The sequence below is a fragment of the Capra hircus genome, chromosome 4 (assembly GCF_001704415.2).
Source record: "Capra hircus breed San Clemente chromosome 4, ASM170441v1, whole genome shotgun sequence".
Classification (NCBI taxonomy): Eukaryota; Metazoa; Chordata; class Mammalia; order Artiodactyla; family Bovidae; genus Capra; species Capra hircus.
The window spans coordinates 80257815-80285771 of NC_030811.1; the positions used below are offsets into that span (position 1 = coordinate 80257815).

Sequence of the window (27957 nt, forward strand, 5' to 3'; positions counted from 1 at the left end):
TGAAGGTAGGACGATACTGAAGCTCAAGTTCCAATACTTAGGCCACCTGATATGAAGTGGTGACTCGTTAGAAAAAACCCTGATGCTGGGAAAGACTGAAGGAAGGAGAAGGGGATGACAGAGGGTGAGATGGTTGGATGGCATCACCGACTCAAAGGACATGAGTTTGAGCAAGTTCTAAAGATGGTGAAGGACAGGGAAGCCTGGCGTGATGCAGTCCATGGGGTCACAAAGCATTGGACATGACTGAGTGACTGAACAACAACAAATCAAACAAGAAGGGAGTTACCTGAAGCCTGTACCAACGGCTTAAAGAGGGAAAGGGTACAATTTGTTTGAATCTCAGTATCACTGAAATAAACAGGGGAAAAGTTAACAGAAGACCTAACATAGCTGCCACCAAATCTACCAAATTTTTCAGAAATACCCCACCTGTGATGAATTTTTCTTTGTCTTTTGTGTGTATCCTTAGCATTTATCATAATCTCCCTGGAGAGGTGGCGTTTCATCAACTAAAAGCAAAAGGTCTAGAGCCATATGTGCTTGAGCCAGACAGAGGCCTCTCACTGGTTAGTAGTGCAGCTTTGGGTGAATTCCTCATTCTCTCAGTGATTCAGTTTATCTATCTTAAAAATGAGGATGATGACAAGGTCCATCTTGTAGCACTGTCACAAGGATTAAATCACAACTCTTAGAATAGCACCCAGCCCGGTCTATCAGGTATTGGCTAATATTAGTTGATAATTACTGTATATATGTCATGTCATCTCTAGGATATTGTAGAGACTCTTAAAGTTAGGAATTCCACTTTAATCACTGCTGGTTTCTTCATAAGATCTAACTGATTTGTACAAATTAAAATAATCAGTTCCTGCATTAAAAAAATGAAATATTAAGTAATTAAATGATATTTATTTCAAGAGATCCAAAAGATTCTTAAATATTTGGTTTCATGAGAAGTATAATTAAAACACGTTGTTTGTTCTACAGAACTTCTATTTAACTATCATTCTACCACTAGTATCTTGACTTAAAAAATTGTTTATAAGAACCTCACACGTATTAAGTGAGATGAATTTGTCAACATTCTCCTCTCTTGCAAAAAACAGAACATACATTTGAAATTTAGTTTGATTTTTATTTCCTAGGACCCAACAATGTTGGCTCTACTACAACTCTCTACAGTTACCTCTGCTATATATATTAACTGGCTGTTTGGCAAAATATAAAGATATTCATGGATGACATCACACCATGATAAAACTATGTAAAGACATAAGCATGTATTAATGGCTTCATCTAAAGACCTTTAATTATAATAAAGCAAATAGCAGAGCATTTCTTCCTTGCCAAAGGGAGAAAGGAATTAAATGACCTGGCTAATATCCTTAAGAAAATCAACACTTTTTGGAAAGAGAATGTGCAAAGGAATCTAAATTCTATATATTCTGCCTGTGGCAGTTTGTATGAATGGAAAAAAAAAATTAAACAAAGAACAATTAAATACAGTAACTGTAGCCCAGGATATTATTGTGACTAAAGGTGAGACATGTTCATCTATGTATCCATGGGAAAAATCTCTACATTAGAGAATTAAAAGAAAATAGTTTACTTCATGTAAAATTATTGGAATAATAGCTTCAGGGAACCAAAAAAAAAGTGTTTTTTTTTTTTTTTTTTTACAACATTAAGCTTCATTCTACTATTGGTTTCCAAGAAGGCAACTGCAATATACTCTATTGAATGTTTCTTTCACATTTTTCTGGATTTTTTCCTTTCTGATTTTGGTCCACAAATCCTGTGGGTAGCAAATATGCTCCAGTGAAGTCCTGTCCATTTTGAATTTTCTCTTAAAGGTGAATTATAAAACTGAAACAATAAAACCCTGAGCTGAGTCACTCCTGATAAGCACTCTTGCCAAAACACCATCTGGTGATACCTGAAGATCTTCTGTGGCCCTGCCTTATGGCAGGCTTTTTCAGAACCTTGTATTGATACCTAAACTGAATCAATAAATATAAAATTTAAGTTCCACACTTCTTCTTCCACAAGGAAAAGTCTGAGACAAGAGGTGAAATGAATATAAGCTTCATTATAAATGTTAAATGTAGCAAACAGATCTTACATGTTGCAAGCATGGCAAAAATAAACAAATAAAAACAACGAAAATCATTAAATGACTTGTGCACTTAAAGAGTTGCTCCATTTTAAAAATAACATCCAAGAATAATTTAATGTGTCCATTTCAGCAAGCTATTTGTAGAAATAAATATAGATTTATTCCTTGACTCTGTATATGAAATCTCACCTAAAGGAATAAATTTTGTAAAAGTGTCGCACACTGAACACTTACTTATGCTTATATCCGTCTTGATTTTGTTTCTGTGGTTATTTTTAATCAACAAAGATACCAGTCATTACTGGTGATTTATACCTCTGGAATGTGCTGGCTAACCATAACCCTTTGCCGAGAATCTTTCTTTGGAAAGGCCCACATTGTATCTGGGAGCTACTCCAGACACTTGAATTATCATTATTTTAGCAGCATGCTGAGAATTCTGCAGGTTGGATCCACTTTGAACAGGGGTTATTACTAAAATCCATCATGAAAAGTGTCAGGGTGCAATAATAAAAGCAAAGCAGGAAATTTTCACCCAGTCAGGAATTCCTAAGTTATAGTGTTTAAGAGTTCCAATCACTTTGCATTTACATTTTTTGCCATATGTCCTGCAGAGGATTCAGAACACCAACACCCTTTGTCTTACTTTTGGCTGCACTTAAAGTACATGAATTCAAAGACCAAATATTTAAGTTTTGCATTTTTTTTAAGCACTCACTGTGGGATCTTTGCCAGCCATTTTGCACTCTTCGACTTTGATTGCAGATGCTGGCCAGAAAACCTGCTCAGAAAGGAAAACAAAGGTTGCATAATCTCATTTGTACATATGACAGCCCAATGTTCTTCATTTACTTTATGCTAACAGATATTTTAAAGTTATTTCTATATTTATATTTCAAAATTATTCTTTCACTTGTGAATTCAAGTTAATAAGGTTTTATTACTTTATTTTAGCAATTATGTTTTTGTTTCTTCTATGAATTTTTCCTTTAACAAGTCTTTCTATGATAAGTGCCCATTTACTAGTAGTACAATTTTTCAAATAAGGAAATTATTAAGATGCACAGTATAATGTGTATTTCCCTCCTTCTGATTTACAGTACACTTTGCACAACTGGTCATATCACAGTGAATTTATGTTCATATTGCTATCTAATTTTTTCCAGTAAACTACAGAGCTAGGCTGATAGATTTACCTGAAACTATGTACTTCAACAGCTAAAATGACTCGAATAAAGACTCTGTCTGACATTCTGTGACAGCATTCTAAGCTGTTGTAGCCTTGGATTAGGGCTGGTGAGGATGATGTTTTTTTAATTGTCATGTTAAAACAATAAATTCAAAAGTCTCCTCGTTGTAACAAATTTATAATTAATCTACTTTTATTTCTTTACTCCAATGAACCTCATTTTATGTCCTTGCTGTGAAATATTTGGGTTGGTGCAGAAGTAATTGTGGTTTTGCACTGTTGAAATTTGCTGTTTAACATCAGAATATATTCATAAATAAATGTGGATATACTGTACATTTTAATGCACGTTTTTGTTTTATGGGTTTTTTTTTGCTATGACTTATTACTTATTTTTTATTTTACATGTATTTTAGACTATGGAATGGAGAAGGAAATGGCAACCTACTCCAGTATTCTTGCCTGGAGAATCCCAGGGACAGAGGAGCCTGGTGGGCTGCTGCCTATGGAGTTGCACAAAGTCGGACATGACTGAAGTGACTTAGCAGCAGCAACAGACTATGGAAATAATATTAGACAAAAAGCAAATTTGAGTGATTTTCTTACTAAATTTCAAAATCAGTTGTAAAGCAGCAGAAACAACTTGCAACATCAACAATGCATTTGGCCCAGAAACTACTAATGGACATACAGTGCAGTGGTGGTTCAGGAATTTCTGCAAAGGAGACAAGAGCCTTGAAGATGAGGAGCATGGTGCCTGGCCATCACAAGTTGACAACTACCAATAGAGAGTCATCACTGCAAATTGAAAGCGACCAATTGAGATCCATCATTGAAGGTGATCTTCTTACAACTACATAAGAAGTTGCTGAAGAACTCAACGCCAATCATTTTAAGGTTGTCTGGCATTTGAAGCAAACTGGAAAGGTGAAAAAGCTTGAGAGTGCCTCATGAACTCACCGCAAATCAAAAAAATTGTTGTCTTGAAGTGTCGTCTTCTCTTTTCTGTGCAACAACAACAAATCATTTCTTGATTAGATTGCAACATGTGATGAAAAGTGGGTTTTATATGACAACTGGTGATGACTAGCTCAGTAGTTGGACAGAGAAGCAGCTACAAAGCACTTCCCAAAGCCAAACTTGCACCAAAAAAAAAAAAAAAGGTCATGAAGGTCATGGTCACTGTTTGGTAGTCTGCTGCTGGTCTGATCCACCACAGCTTTCTGAATCCTGGCAAAACCAATACATGTGAGAAATACGCTCAGCAAATCGATGAGATGCACTGAAAACCGTGACTCCTGCAGTCGACACTGGTCAAAGAAAAGGCCCAATTCTTCTCCACAACAATGCTTGACCACGTCACACAACCAAAGCTTCAAAAGTTGAATGAATTGGGCTACAAAGTTTTGCTTCATCTGCCATATTTACCTGATCTCTCGTCAACTGACTACAACTTCTTCAAGCAGCTAGACAACTTTTTGTATGGAAAATGCTTCCACAATCAGCAGGAGGCAGAAAATGTTTTCAAAGAGTTTGTTAAATCCTGAAGCAGAGGTTTTTATGCTACAAAAATAAACAAATTTACTTCTTGTTGGCAAAAATGTGTTGATCGTAATGGTTCCTATTTTGATTAATAAAGATGTGTTGGAACCTAGTTTTAATGATTTAAAATTCATAGTCTGAAACCACAATTACATTTGCACCAACCTAGTACAATGAAATAGTTAACCCTTGAACAACTTGCTGGTTAGGGACACTGACCTTATATTCCAATTCCACATCTAAAGATTCAATCAACCATGTACTATATAGTATTTATAACCCTCAGAAATCTGTATGTAATTGGACCCATGCAGTTCTAATCCCTGCTGGACAGGCCACACTTGTTCACAGAACAGTGAATTTAATAATTGTGTTCCTTTCAAAGCTGTCTTGGACTACATACAGATGACAAGGTAGGTTATCCTTTACACTAACCATTTTTCATGCTATACTTCATGCTTCTCTTTTTTGCATTTGATGTATGTATACATAGGAAGGATTTTCTCACTTAGTTTCAAGTTTTAGATGGTTAAAACTATGAAAGTAGACATGGAGAACTGAATTTATTATATTTTCAGTCCTTGAAATAAGTACTTTCAACTATTTATTGACATGTGGCCTATTCTAATGAAATTCCTAAGTTTTTGTCATGTTTGAAAGTTTTAAAGAACAAGGCATCTAGGAATTCAGCACTGCCCTCATGAAAATGATAAACTTACATTCAAAGGTTCTTGACTTATGTTGTTAATATTCAAGGAAAGAATGTGATCTTTGCTGCCCACGTACATCCGGTCCTGATCTTCATCCATTAATAATATCCTGTAGTCTAAAGGGTGCTGGGATAGGCTGAAGTATTCAGATGTCTTGGTTTCTCGAAGCTCTGAAATGGTGAATACCACAAGTGAAAATTGAGAATCTTGATCTTATTATTTTAATGAAAATTATCTTACTGAAATATTTACACAAAAAAGTCAAGATATATTTTCCTCTTACAACAAATTAATTCTAAAACAGTTATCTTATTGGATTTTTTAATTTATTGCCTTTATGCTGAATTAAAACATATATCAATAAATGCAATGTTAAAGTTAATAGTAGTATTACTTGATTATAAAATTATACACATTTCATAAGATGTCAACTCAGTTTTTTAGTTTCTCATCAGCTCAAAACTAGTTAAGATAAATCAACCGAAAACAACTGAGTAGACTGAACAAAAACAAAAGCAACGACAGCATAAATGTCCTCCTAGCTTCTCTTAATGTTTTATTGTTGGATTCAATATGTTCATCTTTTTAGGACTGTTATTTCCAACTTTAAATATTTATCATATACATATGTATCAAAAGAAAGACATGAATTTTCAAATATTCTGAATTTTTAGATTTTCAGTATCTCAATGGTCAGTGACATATGTTCATTTAAATTCTTGTACATTAAATATGTGTCTGTATAGCTAAACTTTCAATACAATGAATGTGCGTGACAATTTAAAAAATCAATAATCATTGCAGTAGGTTCAATTTTCTTTCCAGTCAAAATGCTCCTTTGCACAATTAAAGACTTTTCCCCTCAAATGATTCCAGAGTTGTTTGTTCTTTTGATTATGATCTTAAGAATGATAAACTCTACAAAACAGTCTGCTTTCAGGCATTACTCTTTCAATGTTGAACTATTTCTAAATTTTAGTCATTGAACAGCAAATACATTTCGAGAAATTCTCATAGGGCTGTGATTTGACTTAAAACAAAATTAAACATTCTATGAATTCTTATCGGCAGCCATGAACCTTATTCTGTGAACATCCAGGCTCAAGTGGGAAGACAGAGAACAACAAAGTTAACCTGTTTTCTGGGCACACCAGTTCAGAATGCCTGTCATAATATCTTTCAAGTGGTTTTATATCTAGCCAATGATCTAAAAATACTGTGGGAACAGAATAGTGATTATGAAGCCAGACTGTGGCACCAAACTTCCTGTGACATTGAGCAATTTACTGCACCTCACTGTGCCTTAATTTCTTCATTGGGAAAAAACAACAATAATGGTATGCTCTACTGAGAGTCTATATGAAAATCAATAGAATTGATACTGTAAATATATATCTGAAACGAGTAACAAGCTATTCAATTATAATAATCTTTACTGTTGGTCTGAATAATCTGAATTACTAGTTATAGGAAAGCATGAAATTAGAAAAAAAAGATGCAAATTTTCCTATTTTTTTCTTTTTCTTTCTTTTTTAATTTAAAAAGCTAGATTCCTAAAATTACTAACACATTCTCTTAAATCATAGTCTCTGACATTCTGTCCACTCAGTGACAATAAAGTGCAAGATTTTTTTAATGTGGAAAGAACCATGAACAACTCAGTAAAGTATTTCAGAAGAATCTTAAGAAGTAAATCATGAGAGAAGACAAGAACAAAAGATATTGAAAGACCATTTAAATAAGAGACTCAGATGACAGATCTTTGGAAATTACAGACATGAGGGTGTAGCATGCTAACCTAGTTACTGAGCCTCACTAGATATCACAGACAGCCAAGTGACGGAGCTGGCAGTCCTGGTGTAACAGGCCTGGAAACTGAAACACCTTCTTTCATGAGCAGAGTGAAAAAGAGTGGAGAGATGTCATTCAGGAAAAAAAGTCAGTCCTTGCTAGATGAGAGGTTATTGTTGAAATAGAAAAAAAAAAAAATCCAAGACTTCAAAACATGGGAGAATATCAAATACAACAAATGTCACTCAAAGGGTGGAGAAGACACATTCTGCTTAAATTTGCCTAAAATCCAGAGCGTTTAATAAAGCTTGCTTTTCACCCTATGGAGCAGATTCATGATTTTTGCAATTTCCCTCTTAAAACATCATTTGTAGGGTTCCAGTTGGGTGCAGGATCGGAGAAGGCAATGACACCCCACTCCAGTACTCTTGCCTGGAAAATCCCATGGACGGAGGAGGATGGTGGGCTGCAGTGCATGGGGTCGCTGAGAGTCAGACACGACTGAGCGACTGCACTTTCACTTTTCACTTTCATGCACTGGAGAAGGAAATGGCAACCGAGGGACGGGGGAGCCTGGTGGGCTGCTGTCTATGGGGTCGGACAGAGTCGGACACGACTGAAGCGACTTAGCAGCAGCAGCAGGATAGATTTTCTTTTTTTTTTAATTTTAATTTTTTATTTTTTTTTAAATTTTAAAATCTTTAATTCTTACATGCGTTCCCAAACTTGAACCCCCCTCCCACCTCCCTCCCCACAACATCTCTCTGGGTCATCCCCATGCACCAGCCCCAAGCAAGCTGCACCCTATGTCAGACATGGACTGGCGATTCAATTCTTACATGACAGTATACATGTTATAATTCCCATTCTCCCAAATCATCCCACCCTCTCCCTCTCCCTCTGAGTCCAAAAGTCCGTTATACACATCTGTGTCTTTTTTCCTGTCTTGCATACAGGGTCGTCATTGCCTTCTTCCTAAATTCCATATATATGTGTTAGTATACTGTATTGGTGTTTTTCTTTCTGGCTTACTTCACTCTGTATAATTGGCTCCAGTTTCACCCATCTCATCAGAACTGATTCAAATGAATTCTTTTTAACGGCTGAGTAATACTCCATTGTGTATATGTACCACAGCTTTCTTATCCATTCATCTGCTGATGGACATCTAGGTTGTTTCCATGTCCTGGCTATTGTAAACAGTGCTGCGATGAACATTGGGGTACATGTGTCTCTTTCAATTCTGGTTTCCTCGGTGTGTATGCCCAGAAGTGGGATTGCTGGGTCATAAGGTAGTTCTATTTGCAATTTTTTAAGGAATCTCCACACTGTTCTCCATAGTGGCTGTACTAGTTTGCATTCCCACCAACAGTGTAGGAGGGTTCCCTTTTCTCTACACCCTCTCCAGCATTTATTGCTTGCAGATTTTTGGATCGCAGCCATTCTGACTGGTGTGAAGTGGTACCTCATTGTGGTTTTGATTTGCATTTCTCTAATAATGAGTGATGTTGAGCATCTTTTCATGTGTTTGTTAGCCATCCGTATGTCTTCTTTGGAGAAATGTCTACTTAGTTCTTTGGCCCATTTTTTGATTGGGTCGTTTATTTTTCTGGAATTGAGTTCTGGAAGTTTTGGCCACAGCAATCAGAGCAGAAAAAGAAATAAAAGGAATCCAAATTGGAAAAGAAGAAGTAAAACTCTCACTGTTTGCAGATGACATGATCCTCTACATGGAAAACCCTAAAGACTCCACCAGAAAATTACTAGAGCTAATCAATGAATATAGTAAAGTTGCAGGATATAAAATCAACACACAGAAATCCCTTGCATTCCTATACACGAATAATGAGAAAGTAGAAAAAGAAATTAAGGAAACAATTCCATTCACCATTGCAAGGAAAAGAATAAAATACTTAGGAATATATCTACCTAAAGAAACTAAAGACCTATATATAGAAAACTATAAAACACTGATGAAAGAAATCAAAGAGGACACTAATAGATGGAGAAATATACCATGTTCATGGATCGGAAGAATCAATATAGTGCAAATGAGTATACTACCCAAAGCAATTTACAAATTCAATGCAATCCCTATCAAGCTACCAGCCACATTTTTCACAGAACTAGAACAAATAATTTCAAGATTTGTATGGAAATACAAAAAACCTCGAATAGCCAAAGCAATCTTGAGAAAGAAGAATGGAACTGGAGGAATCAACTTGCCTGACTTCAGGCTCTACTACAAAGCCACAGTCATCAAGACAGTATGGTACTGGCACAAAGACAGACATATAGATCAATGGAACAAAATAGAAAGCCCAGAGATAAATCCACACACATATGGACACCTTATCTTTGACAAAGGAGGCAAGAATATACAATGGAGTAAAGACAATCTCTTTAACAAGTGGTGCTGGGAAAACTGGTCAACCACTTGTAAAAGAATGAAACTAGATCACTTTCTATCACCGTACACAAAAATAAACTCAAAATGGATTAAAGATCTAAATGTAAGATCAGAAACTATAAAACTCCTAGAGGAGAACATAGGCAAAACACTCTCAGACATAAATCACAGCAGGATCCTCTATGATCCACCTCCCAGAATTCTGGAAATAAAAGCAAAAATAAACAAATGGGATCTAATTAAAATTAAAAGCTTCTGTACAACAAAGGAAAATATAAGCAAGGTGAAAAGACAGCCTTCTGAATGGGAGAAAATAATAGCAACTGAAACAACTGACAAACAACTAATCTCAAAAATATACAAGCAACTTCTGCAGCTCAATTCCAGAAAAATAAACGACCCAATCAAAAAATGGGCCAAAGAACTAAGTAGACAGGATAGATTTTCAACAAACACCTCATGAATAAGAAACTCTCCAGTGAAACACATGGACTAAGTAAAATGCAACTGAGTGGATCACATCTGGAATCTAACCACCAGAGTTTGAATGTTGGCCTTGCCATTTCATTAATCGATATACTTGGCAAGTGCCTTTACCCCTCTAGACTCCAGTGTTTTCACTGGTTAAGTCAAGACAATAATAGTTCCTACATCACAGGGGGATTGTGAGGTTTAAATAGTTAATATGCATCAAGCGCTTAAAAGAGTATCTGTCTTATGGTGACATGGGTTACATGGGTTATGTATTATTATGACTTGGGACAAGACATCAAGCTTCAGCCAGACAAGTAAGAAGGACAATTTGTTACACAGGGAGCAAATATGGAGGGACCACACTGTCTGATTTATATTTATTAATATATATATATATATATATATATAAGATTTCTGCTTTTCCCATGTAGAATCTACTCAACTTATTTGAGCAGGACTGTAAAATAATAAACTATCTTTAAGAATAATAATTTGAGTGTGCAGGATAATTTGGGGGCATGTGAGACTGGAAAACTAGGAGATGCTGTTCCAGCTATGATGTTAATAAAGATCTGACATGCCAGAAATAGATGTGAGGGATACTTGAAAGGATTTGGAATGATTTTATATGAAGCTGGCCCTTAGGTATAAGGAAGAGGCAATCATCTTCCAACGTTGTAAACTAAGAACAGGATGAATTGAACATGGCCTTTACTACTTTTGAGGGATTTGAGATGGAAATTTCTTTGGTAAAGAGATTGAGTGTTGATAGATTCAATTCAAACCAAAGCAGAAATATTCCACAAGCATGTAAAATTTAGATAACTAGTTTCCCATCAGGAATATAAAATCTTCAGGGAGAGACCTCCAGTTCCTCTCATGGATGATATGCAATTCTGAGAGTACATAGGTCTGAAGAAGTTCCGGGTAGAAGCTCTGAAGAAGAGTAAATATAAGTGAAAAGCAAAGAACAGAGACACATTGACTGTTAGATCCAAAAAGAGTAGCTCTGTAATCAAAACTCAAAATGTGTCTTGAAGTATTGAAGCAACGTGATATTATGGAAAAAGTACAGAACTGGAGTCAAACAGTTCTGAGGTGAAATCCCAGCTGCATCACTTACTAATCTGTTTAAAAAAAAAAATCAAAAAACAAATTACCTCTTTTCTCCCGGGTTTTGATGTTCTCATCTACATACTGGTTATGTCAATACATAGTTCAAAGCTGCACTAGCACACGGTAGAGGATCAGTGTGCTCGTTTCTGCAGGAAAGATCAGTGACCCTCTGTCTAACAGACAGTTTCTTTTTCTTTCCTGTTGGCAGAACTGGTCTGTGCCAACTACACTGGATCCCCTAGAAAGCTAGTGTCTAAATGTGGCCACATGACTAGTTCTGACTCAACAGACATAGAGAAAGTCTTCTGCAAAGTTACTGGAAGAGGGTCTTGGGTCTTAAAACTGACACAAAAGAGAGGTGCCTTCTTTTTCTGCCTCTGGATATTGGCATGTAAGCACAATATTTCAGCAGTTGCTGCCACCAAAAAGACTGTTTTCTGAGAATGCAGAAATTAAAAAAAAAAAACAAAAAAAACCTTAAGTTCTCTAAGAAATCATTTAATGCCCTAACTAGCCCTAGAACTGCTCTATTACAGGACTACTTGTCTCGTTTTTTGGCCATACTGCATGGCATGCAGGATTTTATTCCCCAACCAGGGATGGAAACTGCCCCCCCATGCTGTGGAGGCTCTGAGTCTCAACCACTGGCCCAGGGAAGTCTAAGGACTACTTCTGTTACATATGATTAAAGAAAAAAAAAAATCCTTGAATTTTTTAAGGCACCTTGAGTTTCCAGTGTTCACAGCCCCTAGCACCTCACTCTTCCTACCATGGTTTGTTGAGTTTGGGTATTTTTTTTTCTCAAAATAGTCTTCATTTTTTCTTTCTTTTTGCCTTATTTTCCTAATCTATATTAAAATAAAACCAAGAGTGTTTATAAAACTGAGCTGGGAAAACAGCCTCAACCAAATTTTATTTGCAAGTAACAAACAATGGCAGTTCTCTTTACGTATTTCATTAGAAAACAATCAATTTCTTGCATTAAATTCAAATACCAGAGGGAGCAATAACTGCATTAACTTAAGACCTTTCTGGTCCAAGGATTTTATCTCTTTTTGTGGGCCATAAAGCTATCTTCAAATTTAATTACCTGTAGCTCATTGACAGTTGACAGCTGTTAAACAAGGAAGATTTACTTTAGAGGTACCTCTGTTAGAAGCCTAAAAGCTGAGGTTATTTTTTTAAACTCTATTTAAATTGCTGTTAGTTAGCCAAAATTGAACTTTGGTGCCTGGGAAAAACTAAAAAAAATATAAACAAACATTTTTTTTCCCCTTAAAGAATAAAGAGAGGAGTTCAAAGCATCCAGAATTTTTATCTATAAAAAGAACAAAGAATTCATCATTTTGACTTAACACAGACCCAACTTAAGTCAACGAATGATTCAATAATTTGACCACAGTTACAGAAAATAACTGATACAATGATTTGGTAACAGTGAGAGAAGGAAATCACAATTACTAGTCTCTCAACTAAACAAGTCAAAGAATAGCACTATCCTGCATCTGTCTCTTTATATCTTAATAATTATGTCATCCTTTTTACAGCATTGGACGTATATCCAGTTGAACTGTTTCTCAGGACACGTTCAACTGATTGAGAAGGAACTTTGAGAATAAGTGCTATTAGAAAACGCAGCGGCACCACAAAGGGCAGTATAGGTCTCTAAGTCCCTGGGAAGATCTCCTGGGAAACAGTATTAAAACAAACAAACAGCCACAACAAAATCTGCACATTTCTAGTTTGAAATCCACATTACTGTAGAGTTCAAGGGTAGAAAATTATTGTAATGTCTTCCATGCCAGGGAGGGAAAATTTGTAGCATTATATGCTTACCTGGAATTCCTGTTTTGATATGGAAACCACTGTGAGCCTTAAGAATTTAACCAAGGCTGGGAGAACAAGAAGTTTCCCCAAAATATAAACTCTAGCAATATAAATTTCTAGAACCACTTGAATATCATCAACATCTTACTATAGCAATTAAAACATAGTTTAATTTACAGAATGTATTCTCTCTGTTAACAACACTCTTTCCCTAACCATATTAAGAATTGCCCTTTGTATTCTGGGCTTCCTTTGTGGCTCAGCTGGTAAGGAATCCGCATGCAATGCCAGAGACCTGGGTTCGATCCCTGGGTTGGGAAGAGCCCCTGGAGAAGGGAAAGGCTACTCACTCCAGTATTCTGACCTGGAGAATTCCATGGACTATACAGTACATGGGGTCACAAAGAGTAGGACATGACAGAGTGACTTTCACTTTGTACTCTGTTAAAAATCTTAACAATTACAAGGTGACTAAGTCAATAACAACTTATTCCTGTGATGTGGAATGTGATCTTGGTGGAGGAAAGATGGCAAAGTCTAGGATTTTCTTCTATCAATAATATATATCTGTTAAACTACTAAGTAGAGGAACTTACTCCCTCAAAATACTATCTCATCTTTCAGGCTATTATAAATTTCAAAACAAACAAAAGATTGCTTGATTGAAAAATCAACTCTTAGGAGTCTCTTTATGAAAAGCATATGCAACAGTCATTTAAAATTATATTTAATAGTTCATGATGTGTTATTAATTTATATATTCAATGCATATTTATTGAGCCCTTATCACAGCACATGCTTACTCCTTGGAAGGAAAGTTATGACCAACCTAGACAGCATATTAAAAAGCAGAGACATTACTTTGCCAACAAACGTCCGTCTAGTCAAGGCTATGGTTTTTCCAGTGGTCATGTATGGATGTGAGAATTGGACTGTGAAGAAAGCTGAGTGCTGAAGAATTGATGCTTTTGAACTGTGGTGTTGGAGAAGACTCTTGAGAGTCCCTTGGACTGCAAGGAGATCCAACAAGTCCATCCTAAAGGAGATCAGTCCTGGGTGTTCATTGGAAGGATTGATACTGAAGCTGAAACTCCAATACTTTGGCCACCTTATTTGAAGAACTGCCTCATTGAAAAAGACTCTGATGCTGGGAGGGATTGGGGGCAGGAGGAGAAGGGGACGACAGAGGATGAGATGGCTGGATGGCATCACTGACTTGATGGACATGAATTTGGGTAAACTCCGGGAGTTGGTGATGGACAGGGAGGCCTGGCATGCTGCAGTCCATGAGGTCACAAAGAGTCGGATACAACTGAGCGACTGAACTGAACTGAACTATCATGGTACACTACATATCTGTTCACAAAAGAGGACACTAATATGAAAATATCAAGCCTCTATGACAATTATAAATCTTGCCTTGTTCTTGTTGTTTGTCAGTCACTAAATGGGGTATGACTCTGCAGCTCCACAGGTTGCAGTATGCCAGGCTCCCCTGTCCTTCACTATCTCCCTGAGTTTACTCAAATTAATGTCCATTGACTCGGTCATGTTCTCCAACCATCTTATCCTCTGTCGCCCAAGTCTTCTTTGACATTCGTTCTTTCCCAGCATCAGGGTCTTTTCCAATGAGTCAGCTCTTTCCATCAGGCGGCCAAAGTATTGGAGCTTCAGCTTCAGCATTAGTCCTTCCAATGAATATTCAGGATTGAATAAAGGAAATTTAGCACTGACTGGCTTGATCTCCTTGCAGTCCAAGGGATTCTCAAGAGTCTTCTTTAGCACCACAATTTGAAAGCATAAATTCTTCAGCCCACTCAGCTGTCCTTACAGTCCAACTCTCATATCTGCACATGACTACTGGAAAAACCACAGGTTTGACAATACGGACCTTTTTTCGGCAAAGCGATGTCTCTGCTTTTTAATATACTATCTACGTTTGTCACAGCTTTCCTTCCTTCCTCCTAAAGAGCAGGCATCTTTTAATTGCATGGCTGCAGTCACCGTCCACAGTGATTTTGGAAAACAAGGAAATAAATTTTGCCACCTCTTCCACTTTTTCCCCTTCTGTTTACCTTGAAGTGATGGGACTGGATGCCACGATCTGTTTTTGTTTTTGTTTTTTTAATGTTGAGTTTTAAGCCAGCTTTTTCACTCTTCTCTGTTAATTTTGTTTGGTTAAGTCCACCATGACAGTTTCCTTACCACAAACCTGACCTCACCTATCTGCAGAATGCACACCAACAGATTTTAAAGAAAATCCTTAGCATATCTTTTACTTTCAGGACATTGCTACTCAGAAAACAATTTCCACTCCTAACTGTCTTATCTCAGAAGAATTTTAAGTAGAGTGCTCTTAAGTGACCCATTCTCTCCTGGAGGCTTACTATCTCGAAACTAGGATAGAAACTGAACTTCACCTACCCCTTTAGGACAAACAGGCAGATAAAGACAAGAGCACTGAAACTTCAGCAGGCTGACACTACGGTTCCTAATTTCTAAGGCAAAGAGAGACCAGAAGGAATGTAGTAAAAGTTCATTTGTTCAAAAATAATAGTCCCAAATAGCTACCATTTGTGGGATTAACGGTAGGAGAAATTAACTATTCTGGGTACTTAAGAAGCTTATTCCCATTTGAAACCTTCATGTTAGGCTTTAATACTATTCCTCTCCATATTTAAGGAAACTAAACTTCCGTTAATTTGAGCAATCTAACCAAGGCCAAATAGTAATGAATACTGATAGAAGAGGCCAGAGCCAGGAATCAAAGCATGGTGGGTTCCTTCATCTGTGAAGTCAGTCAGACACCCTTTTGTTTTTCAAAGGAGCCTGACAACTTAAACACTTATTTATTGGGTTTTTATCTTGCTCTTGACCTGCACATGAGTCTGTGTGTTACCTAGTCCAAGTTTGGCCTGCTTGCAACATGCCAGGCCAATTAAATGAGAGATGAAGTGTTGAGGCAAGGGATGTGACTTTATTCAGAAAGTTGGCTGAACAATAAGATGGCAGACTAATGTCACAAAATAATCATCTCACAGGGGAAAGATATATTCAACTGAATGCACAGTTCCAGAGAATAGTAGGCAGAGATAAGAAAGAATTCTTAAGTGAACAATGCAAAGAAATAGAGGAAAACAATAGAATGGGAAAGACTACAGATCTCTCCAAGAATACTGGAGATACCAAAGGAACATTTCATGAAAAGATGGACATAATAAAGAACAGAAATGACAAGGAGCTAACAGAAGCAGAAGATATTAAGAAGAGGTGGCAAGAATTCACAGAACTGTACAAAAAAGACTTAATGACCCAGATAACCACAATGGTATGATCATTCACCTAGAGCCAGACATCCTGGAGTGTCAAATCAAGTGGGCCACAGGAAGCATAACTACAAACAAAGCTAGTGAAGGTGATGGAATTACAGCTGAGCTACTTACAAATTCTAAAAGATGATGCTGTGAAAGTGCTGCACTCAATATGCCAGCCAATTTGGAAAACTCAGCAGTGGCCACAGGACTGGAAAAGATCAGTTTTCATTCCAATCCCAAAGAAAGGAAATGCCAAAGAATGTTCAAACTACTGCATAACTGCATTCATTTCACATGTCAGCAAGGTAATAATCAAAATCCTTCAAGCTAGGATTCAACAGTATGTGAACTGAGAATTTCCAGATGTACAAGCTGGATTTAGAAAAGGCAGAGGAACCAGAAATCAAATTGTCAACATCTGTTGGATCATTGAGAAAGCAAGGGAATTCCAGAAAAACATCTACTTCTGCTTCACTGACTATGCTAAAGCATTTGACTTTACGGATCACAACACACTGGAAAATCCTTAATGAGATGGTAATGCCAGACCACTTTACCTGCCTCGTAAGAAACATGTATGCAGGTCAAGAAGCAACAGTTAGAACCAGACATAAACAATGGACTGGTTGAATACTGGGTAAGGAGTAGGTCAAGGCTGTATATTGTGCTGTTGCTGCTCAGCCGCTTCAGTCTTGTCCAGCTCTGTGCGATCCCATAGACGGCAGCCCACCAGGCTCCGCCGACCCTGGGATTCTCCTGGCAAAAGTACTGGAGTGGGTTGCCATTTCCTTCTCCAGTGCAGGAAAGTGAAAAGTGAAAGTGAAGTCGCTCAGTCGTGTCCGACTCTTAGCGACCCCACGGACCGCAGCCTACCAGGCTCCTCCGTCCATGGGATTTTCCAGGCAAGAGTACTGGAGTGGGTTGCCATTGCCTTCTCCGATTTAACTTCTATGCAGAGTATATAATGAGAAATGCCAAGCTGGAATGAATCACAAGCTGGAACCAAGATTGCTGGGAGAAATATCAACAGCTTCAGATATACAGATGAAATGAAGTGAAAGTCGCTCAGTCACGTCCAACTCTTTGTGACCCCCTGGACTGCAGCCTGCCAGGATCCTCTGTCCATGGATTCTCCAGGCCAGAATACTGGAGTGGGTAGTCATTCCTTCTCCAGGGGATCTTTGCAACCCAGGGATCGAACCCAGGTCTCCTGCATTGCATGCAGATTCTTTACCAGCTGAGCCACCAGGGAAGCCCCAGATATGCAGATGATACCACTCTCATGGCAGAAAGTGACGAGGAACTAAAAAGCCTCTTGAGGAGAATGAATGAGGAGAATGAAAAGTCAGCTTAAATCTCAATATTCATAAAACTAAAATCATGGCATCTGGTCTCAACACTTCCTGGTAAATAAATGGGGAAAAAGCAGAAACAGTGACAAATTTTATTTTCCTGGGCTCCAAAATCACTGCAGACAGTGACTGCAGCCACGAAATTAGAAGACACTTGCTCCTTGGAAGATAAGATATGACGAACTTAGCATATTATAAAAGCAAAGACCACTTTACTAATAAAGGTCCGTACAGTCAAAGCTATGGTTTTTCCGGTAGTTATGTACTGATTTGAGAGTTGGACCATAAAGAAAGTGGCGTGCCGAAGAAGTGATGCCTTCGAGTTGTGGTGCTGGAGAAGACTCTTCAGAATCCCTTGGACAGCAAGGAGATCAAACCATTCAATGCTAAAGGAAATCAACCCTGAATATTCATTGGAAGGACTGATGCCGAAGCTCCAATACTTTGGTCACCTTATTGGAAGAGCTGACTCGCTGAAGACAACCCTGATGCTAGGAAAGACTGTAGGCAAGAGAAAAGGGTGGCAGAGGATGAGATGGTTAGATATCATGACCAACTCAGTGGACATGAATTTGAGCAAATTCTGAGAGAGTGTAGGACAAAGGAGTCTGGTATGCTGCAGTCCATGGGGTTGCAAAGAGTGGGACATGACTTAGCTACTGAACAATATTAACATAATAACAAAAGCAACTGAAAACAAACGTTAAAGTCAAAGAAAGAGATCCATCATGGAGTCAGAATTGGATCTTTCCTGCAACATGTTCAGTGTCAAATATAGTATAACAAATGTCTTAGTCTCTCAAATTTTCTTTATTTGCCAGTTTGATGAGTGAGGGGGCTACATGGGATGAGGGGAGGAGCACATTCTCCAAACAATTTGAGAATAGTCAAATTCTCAGTGATGCTATTCTCATTAAATCATCATAGCAAGTCTGAGAAGAACAGCAGTCAGACATACATTCCTGTAAGAGGTAAAAAGGTTCCACTTTTCTATGTTTTTGATGGATGGGCATGATTGGCTAAGTGGAAGCCAAATTGCCAAATGGATAAAAGAAAGAATAAGTGATAGAGTTCTATTCTGTGACTCTGGCCAAGGAAGGGCAAAAGTAAACACAGAATGTATCTCCCAGGCACTGCATTCGAAGGAAAATTAATCAATATAAGGATGATTCTCATCTTAACTTGCCCCAAACAGCCTAGTTTGGGGTGTTTATCAGTATAATTATCAATAGTGCCCTCTTTAGACTCTCGAGATTCATGTTTAAACGATCATTTTAATTTTATGTTCCCTCTTCCTGTCTTGAATGGGTTTCTATTACTTTTAGAACAAAATAAATAATTTTTAACATGGCTTTTGAGGCCTAATGTAATCTGGTTCAAGACTATCTCACTAGAAAATCTCAATCATCACTATTTGTTCACTTTTTTGTGTGTTCTTGTTCTCCTGACCTTTTCACATCTTCAAACTTACCTTCCACCTTTCTGCCTCAGGGCCTTTGTAGTAATATATGCTATTCCTCCTGGTAACAGGATTTTTCCTGCCTTTTACTAGCTCCTACTCATAACTCAAGCAGTAATTTCAATGCAATTGAAATTGGACTGCTTCATAAGGCTTCGGAGAAGGCAATGGCACCCCACTCCAGCACTCTTGCCTGGAAAATCCCATGGATGGAGGAGCCTGGTGGGTACAGTCCATGGGATCGTGAAGAGTCAGACACGACTGAGCGACTTCACTTTGACTTTTCACTTTCATGCATTGGAGAAGGAAATGGCAACCCACTCCAGTGTTCTTGCCTGGAGAATCCCAAGGACGGGGGAGCATAGTGGGCTGCCGTCTATGGAGTCACACAGAGTCGGACACGACTGAAATGACTTAGCAGCAGCATAAAGGCTTTCCTGATCCTCTAGATGATGTCAGGTCTCAGATCTGCTGAAATTTGCTTTATTTCCCTTAGAATTTTCTCTTCTCTTAAAGGCTGCCAGGAAGATCATTTGAAATAGTTTAGATGTCATGGATTAGGGGTTGGGGGACTACACTGTAAGACTTGCTAAGACCCACTCTGTCTTCAGTATAGTTTTGCAGATGAAACTGCTTCTAACTAAGAGACAGAATTCTTCATTTATTCACATTCTACCCTCTTTTATTGTTATGTTGATTTTTATGATCTTTTAATCACACGCTAGTAAAGTAATGCTCAAAATTCTCCGAGCCAGGCTTCAGCAATACGTGAACCATGAAATTCCAGATGTTCAAGCTGGTTTTAGAAAAAGCAGAGGAACCAGACATCAAATTGCCAACATCTGCTGGATCATGGAAAAAAGAAGAGATTTCCAGAAAAACATCTATTTCTGCATTATTGACTATGCCAAAGCCTTTGACTGTGTGGATCACAATAAACTGTGGAAAATTCTGAAAGAGATGGGAATACCAGACCACCTGACCTGCCTCTTGAGAAACCTATATGCAGGTCAGGAAGCAACAGTAAGAACTGGACATGGAACAACAGACTGGTTTCAAATAGGAAAAGGAGTATGTCAAGGCTGTATATTGTCACCCTGCTTATTTAACTTATATGCAGGATACATCATGAGAAACGCTGGGCTGGAAGAAGCACAAGCTGGAATCAAGATTGCAGAGAGAAATATCAATAACCTCAGATATGCAGATGACACCACCCTTATGGCAGAAAGTGAAGAGGAACTCAAAAGCCTCTTGATGAAAGTGAAAGAGGAGAGTGAAAAAGTTGGCTTAAAGCTCAACATTCAGAAAACTAAGATCATGGCATCTGGTCCCATCACTTCATGGGAAATAGATGGAGAAACAGTGGAAATAGTGTCAGACTTTATCTTTTTGGGCTCCAAAATCACTGCAGATAGTGATTGCAGCCATGAAATTAAAAGATGCTTACTCCTTGGAAGGAAAGTTATGACCAACCTAGATAGCATATTAAAAAGCAGAGACATTATTTTGCCAACAAAGGACTGTCTAGTCAAGGCTGTGATTTTTCCAGTGGTCATGTGTGGATGTGAGAGTTGGACTGTGAAGAAAGCTGAGCACCAAAGAATTGATGCTTTTGAACTGTGGTGTTGGAGAAGGCTCTTGAGAGTCCCTTGGACTGCAAGGAGATCCAACCAGTCCATTCTGAAGGAGATCAGTCCTAGGTGTTCTTTGGAAGGACTGATGCTAAAGCTGAAACTGCCACCTCATGTGAAGAGTTGACTCATTGGAAAAGACTCTGATGCTGGGAAGGATTGGGGGCAGGACAAGAAGGGGACGACAAAGGATGAGGTGGCTGGATGACATCACTGACTCGATGGACATGAGTTTGGGTGAAGTTGGTGATGGACAGGGAGGCCTGGCGTGCTGCAATTCATGGGGTTGCAAAGAGTCGGATACGACTGAGCGACTGAACTGAACTGAATCTTGCTAAATTAAAAATTAGAAGCATGAACCAATAAAATGAGAGAAAACTGTTATTGAATTTTTAAAATTAATGTTTTCATGATAATAATTTATTACTATGAAAATGTAAAGTAGGGGGTAGGAAAAAAGGTGCAATTTTGAAATCAACCAAGTGGGGCTGAATTTCTAGCTTCACCATTTGTTGATACAGGGCTTGGTTTGCCCCCCTTCACCCAATTTACCCATCTTTCTACTTCCCCCGCCTTAAGTTATACATCCACAAAATAGAAGGAAGAATGAGATTATTTATTAACCAGAATGATCTCCAATGTTCCCTGTAGCAATAAAAATGTCCATGAAACTAATTCCTTTTTATGTGGTTACAAGTATTATCTACTATTGCAAAATATCTATAAAGCCAATGTAATCCTTCTCATTACTATAAATCTGATAAAAAGAAAGAGCCTCTCTAAATATCTATCTTAGAAACATATTTATACACAGCAATACTGTGTCCTTTCTAGAAAAATAAGCTAAACCAAAACCTGAGGCTTCCCCCACCCCCACCTAAAGCATATTCCATTTCTGTTGTGTGATTCAGTCAGCCAGAGACTTATAAATTCTGACTTCCCTTCTTCTAAGCTTACTTGGGAGACATGGACGTTGACTTCAAACATGTTAGATGCCAATCTTTGGCCCAATGTATGGCAAGTGGTGGCTGAAGTCTATCTCAGAATAAGGAAAACATACAATTTGGGAATGGCTAAGGTGTCTTGAGAGTCTTTAAACTAGTCTGGAAAGTAGAACCAAATCCAGTGCCAAGCTGTGGAGGACAGCACTGATGAGCTGAAATGTCTTTATCATCGACATTCCAGCTATCAGGAAGGCTTTAGAGTGCCCACTTAAGATGTAAACCAGGGAGATAAACTTGTGGAGGAGGAAACACTTCATCTGACACCTTCTTTCTAGAGCTCTTGACACTTTTGGAAAAGCTTCTTTGGGGAAAGTTATTAAAACAAAACAAAACAGTGGGTCCAAGGTGAGAACAGTAGGTAGGGAGACAACAGCTCAGATTCAGATGTTTGCAGTGGGGAGGGGTGAGGCACTCACACTATAAATCAAGCCAGCAAAATTCCAGGGCAGAGAGAATACAACAGACCCTGTGTTCCTCAACTCTTAATCCCCAAGTGAACCACTGCCTATGCAAAGCATCATATGGAAAGATTTTTACAGTAGCACTTAATACTTGATAGACATTTAATACTTGTCTACCACAACATTTAATCACTCTCAATAAAACATTCTTTGGATACCTTGAAGCCCTTCAGTGGGAATTTCTAGTTAGCATACTTGATTAGAGCAAGAACAGCAGGCGATCCTATGTGTTAATGAAGTCTCTTTTCCTGTCTCACCCCATAAAGTTCTTTGACCCTTCATGCTACAGTTCCCTGTGATGTAAAGTGAAAGTGAAAGAAAGTGAAGTCGCTCAGTCATGTCCGACTCTTTGCGACCCCATGGACTGTAGCCCACCAGGCTCCTCCATCCATGGGATTCTCCAGGCAAGAATACTGGAGTGGGTTGCCATTTCCTTCTCCAGGGGATCTTCCTGACCCAGGGATCGAACCCAGGTCTCCAGCATTGCAGGCAGATGCTTTAACCTCTGAGCCACCAGGGTTAAGCCTACATTAAAAAGATGATATAAAGCTTACATTTAAAAAAAACATATACACACTCACACATAACAAGTTGTTCACAAAATTCAAACATTTTTGAGGTACATATTTATTCAATCATTCAAGAGACAGTATATGAGAAAGGGTCAGTAAAAGATGAAAATTCTTGGGCTTTCCCCTCAAAATGGATAGTTCAATGATGGAGGTACACAAATAACTCTAGTACAAGATGACGCATGAAGTTAAGGGAGCATTGAGGACGGAAGATTAGAGCTTTCTGGAAATAACAAGCAAATCTTAAATAGAAGGACATGCCTAACCTTATTTCTTCATTCAACAAATATTAGTTGAGCTACTCTATTAAATTAATAACCACAGTACTAAATGCACGTGTGTGCATGCTAAATTGCTCGGTCATTTCCAACGCTGTGTGACCCTATGGACTGCAGCCTGCCAGGCTTCTCTGTCCATAGGATTCTCCAGGCAAGAATACTGGAGTGGGTTGCCATGCCCTCCTGCAAGGGATCTTCCCACCCCAGGGATGGAACCCATGTCTCCTGCAGCTCCTGCCTTGCAGACAGATTCTTTACCACTGAGCCAGCACGGAAGCCACACAGTATGGTAAAAGACAAGATAAATGTTTAAGGCAAGGGCAGTTGCTTTACATCAGGGATCAGAAAAAGCTTCTGTGAGAGTCACATAAGCAGTGATCTGAAGGATAAACACGTTAATAAAGAGACGAGTATTTTCTAGGGAGAAGAAAAAGCTTATGTTGAAACACTGAGGTGGGAAATTCAAATATAGAATTTTATAGAGTTGATAAAATAGAGGATTTGGGTGGGCACAAGCAAGGAAACAAGCAGGAAGCAAAATTGCAAAATTCTTGAATGTCACGCAAGTAACATTTAAAGATACAAATTCCTCCTATGTCAAACTAAAGTGATTGAATTTTTTCAGAGTTGCTTGAGAAACCAATGAAGAAAATCTAAGAAAGCTCATTACATGATAACTTACAAGCTATACAAAGATCATTTTACTAGTAAAGAATTGTCAGGAGTGAGATTATTTTATAATGCAATATTAAGTAAATCAAGTAGAATAAAACCTTTTGTACAACTAAACTATCAGATGCCTGCATAGAAATAAATATGCATGGACAGAAGTCTTGGAAAAAATTCAACTTATTAACATTCTTCTTCATGACATGTTGAATTAGAAATAAAAGACTGATAATACTGATGGATCAATTCAACATTCTGTCAGTTTAAAGAACTGTAATTACTCCTTAATCAAGAACCAAGCAGCACAAACTTTCTCTACAGACATTTGTAATTTAAATACATTCTCATAATGGACTCTGGTTGCACTGCATATAACAAAACGCTGAACTAGACAAGGAAAGAAATACCAGTTATCACTAACTGGAAAACAGCTACATATTGCCAAAATTTTTCAATCTCTAGATTCTTAGAGCATGATGGAAGACCACCCACAAATTTCAGCAGACAATCTGGAAATTAACCACCCACTTCCTCCAACTTATCAAAATTCTTGAACTCTATTTTCACTTGATGCATCTTTAAACCCATTTTCCTTTGTACACAAGAAAAAAGATATAATAAACTGTGTACCACAAAATCTCAAATTTAAAGAACCAGACTTTATGAACAAAGAATACTGAGATGTTTTCCTAAAGAGACAGCTATTTTATCTAAACACTATTTAATTCAACATGACTCATTGTTTAGCCGAGTTACTGCATTTGGCTTAAAAACAAAGAAACAACTTTGGAAAAATGTAGAGGACAGAGGAGACGTGTTCATTACACTTTAAACACATTCATCAGTCATTCAAAGCAGAAGCCCCCTTTTCTCTTTTTCTCTTGTATCTCTATCTCCTGACACTGTCTAAAATACAAGGTCAGTGACTGCAGCACTCAGCTGCTGGAGAGGAGAGTTAAACAGTCCTTGGGAGTGTGCCTCTACATAGAAAAAGAGCTACCCAGTGATTCTTTTCAAGAGAAGCACAAAGGATCTGACCAAGTTTCCTGCAACTTTGAAAAGCCCAAGACTCATCATATATACAATGGCTTTTCAATGTATACGTAAGAGGTTTCTCTTTACTTCATCCTATATTGGGAAACCATTTGTTTCCAAATCTCACATGATCCGATTTTGAGATGGAGTGGACGCAGCCTTACTCAATCTTTCAAAATAAAAGATCAGTGTTGCACTTTTCTGCTTTTGCTCTGGGACAAAATATTTATCATTCCTGCACGCACTTCAAGGATAAGAGCAGATTATAGACTCAAAGCTTATTTATTTTACAAAATGCTGTTGCTTCCATGAGGTAAGCATTGGCCAAGGCTGTCTCTTTAATTTTCAGGGTACAAGTAAAATCTTTTGGAGGAAATAAGGCACACTTAAAAGAGGAAGTAACAAGCTCTTAAAAGCCAAAAGTTTGACCTGAATATTAACAGCTCACTGTCGCCTTTTTAATGTGGATGGAAGTTTGATTCACTTGGTTGATAACCATTTTTATTCCTGAATCTCAAAAACACAACATACTTTTATTAGGCAAAATGACAGGTGTAGATAGTTGGAACAGTGTTATTTGAGGGATTTCACATTACAAATTCAAGTAACTTAGCAAAACTAAGTGAAACAAGCCACTTAATGTCCTAAAACCAGAAGAGGTTTATCCTAAAACCCGTTTATCCAGGTTTTAGATTTAAACAGGTTTTAGGTAGGCATTTACCTTTGGCTTACATTCACCAAATATATACAAGTTGTACTTCCCTAATTGAAAAACTCTACAAGCATGATTACTCATAATGAACATAAAAGCAACCAAGATTGTCTTTTAACATCCAAGTGGAAAATTAAATCAGTACAATTCAAACCCCAAAAGTGTTTTTATCCCACTATATGTTGCTGTTGTTTAGTCGCTCAGTTGCGTCTTTTGCAACCCGATGGACTGCAGCCCGCCATGCTGCTCTGTTCATGGGATTTCCAGGCAAGAACACTGCAGCAGGCTGCTTGGAGCGGGTTACCATTTCCTTCTACAGTGGCTATTGCCAACCCCGGGACTGAGCCCACATCTCTTGCACTGGCAGGCAGATTCTTTACCACTGAGCCACCAGGGAGGCCCAACCCACTATATACAGGTAATTCACTTTTTTTTTTTTTTAATGCAGTTTTCTGGAGTAAAGATTGGTCTTTTTGACACTGCATCTAACTAATTATGTGGCCTTAGGCAACCAACTTAAATTATTAGTCACTAACTGTCCCCAGCTAAATGATGGAAATAATAGTATCTATCTCAGGGGACAACTGTACTAATTGAAAGAGAAAATAAGTGCAAAGCACCTGGAGCATAGGAGCTATCACTCAGCTGTTAGTTTCCACGCCAAGACAAGAGTTTCAGGTTTAAATCGGGTATTTGTACACTGTCATAACTTTGGAGCATTATTCTTCAGTTGCATTCTGGACCAGTCCTACTAAATAAAGTTTGTTAACATTTAATTCCTATTGAAGTGCAATCTGTGCACCAATAAAAATGTTACAATGTGTAAAAATTCTAGCAAAACTGATTCTCAAATTCCAGCACAAAAGTAAATGATTACAATTTTAGAATACAATTTTTCTTAATCTTATCCAGTCTGCCTCTATTAAACTATCACTCACCACTACCTACTATCTATGGAGAACATACAAAGTCCCTAATTTACTGAGAAAAGTTTATACCATTTCACCTAATCTTCACAACAATCCCATTGACTTGCCCTATTGTTTCCTGCATGAGACATATGGAAAAAATGGTTGATGAATTTTGGGTAACTTTCCCAAGTTTTCAATTTAAGTCTGTAGGACCCAAAGTCCATGTTCTCCAATTCAAGCAGGATAAGAATGCCCAGCTGAAGAACTTGGTCTCTTTCACTTTTCCCTGAGTACAGTGGTGGTTTTCAAATTTTAACATACATGAGAGATACATGAAATGCTTACTAAAAGTAAAAAATTACAGGAATAAAATTAGTTCCTTCCATAATCATTTATTCAGAAGGTCTTCGCAGATTCATCTGCTGAACACAGTCCAGGGCTCTTGTTAAGGAGACTAATCAGATCTTCCAAAGATTGCTTCTTTCTTCTGATTCTAATCTGAAATGACACCAAATCTGGAGGGGATAACCCTTTTCACTTTATCTAAGGAAGCCTCTTCCATTTTGTTTTTTAGGGATTTGTTCTGTTTTTATTATCTTCAAGACCTTAAAATTATTTCTGGCCTTAAGATTCAGATTTGTTTTAAATATTATGTGGCTGATTATAGAATTAATAACAATGTATGACTAGAATGACTTTTGAGTCTATGCATTTATGTGCTAATTTTTGACAATTTATTTGAAGCCATCTAACAAAGAATTCAACATCCTTTAAAAGATGAGCTCACTTCTCTTCAGAAGACTTTGTAAAGATCAGATTGCCCAAATCTCAAAGAATTTGGAAAGAATCTGAAAATTATGTGAGAAGGAAACTGGTTAAAGTGATTGAAGTCTTGTGCACAACTACTGAAAGCTTGTGCAGAAAACCTTTTTCCACAACTTTTGGTACCACAAATCCCAATCTTTTATACAAATATGATCCAAAAGTGAATGAGCAAGCCAATCATTTGAGATTCAAAACTAAATCTTCGTTTAAAAACCCAATGTTATAAGTTGTACTGAGGTCTATAGTTTTTCCTGAAAAGTTAATTGTTGTAGTAGTATTACTAATGAAAATACTGAATCAAAAGTTTGTCTAAGATTTTTCATAAATTACTTCTCTTCATTACAGTCCTACAAGGTTTACAGTGGTACACAGTATAGGCCCTAAGTCCAGAGTGCCAGAGTAAATGATCTCTTTGATACTTACTTCTGTGTTATCTAGCAAAGTTACTTAATTCCTTGAAGCCTCTGTTTAGTATCTGTAAAATGGGGATAATGATATCATCCATCTTGCGGATTTGTGATTAGGGTAAATTAAGTTAATAAAGCAGTAAGAA

General features: G+C 37.7%; 1 protein-coding gene across 1 annotated transcript in view; it reads right to left on the reverse strand.

The window, feature by feature from the left end:
* SEMA3C (semaphorin 3C) overlaps positions 1-27957 on the reverse strand; it is a 207342-nt gene that overhangs the window by 85840 nt on the left and 93545 nt on the right. The window contains exons 3-4 of the mRNA XM_005679082.3: positions 5570-5730; positions 2838-2900 (exon numbers count right to left, since the gene is read on the reverse strand). Coding sequence (XP_005679139.1) covers positions 2838-2900; positions 5570-5730 — 224 coding nt within the window. The remainder of the gene's footprint in view (positions 1-2837; positions 2901-5569; positions 5731-27957) is intronic.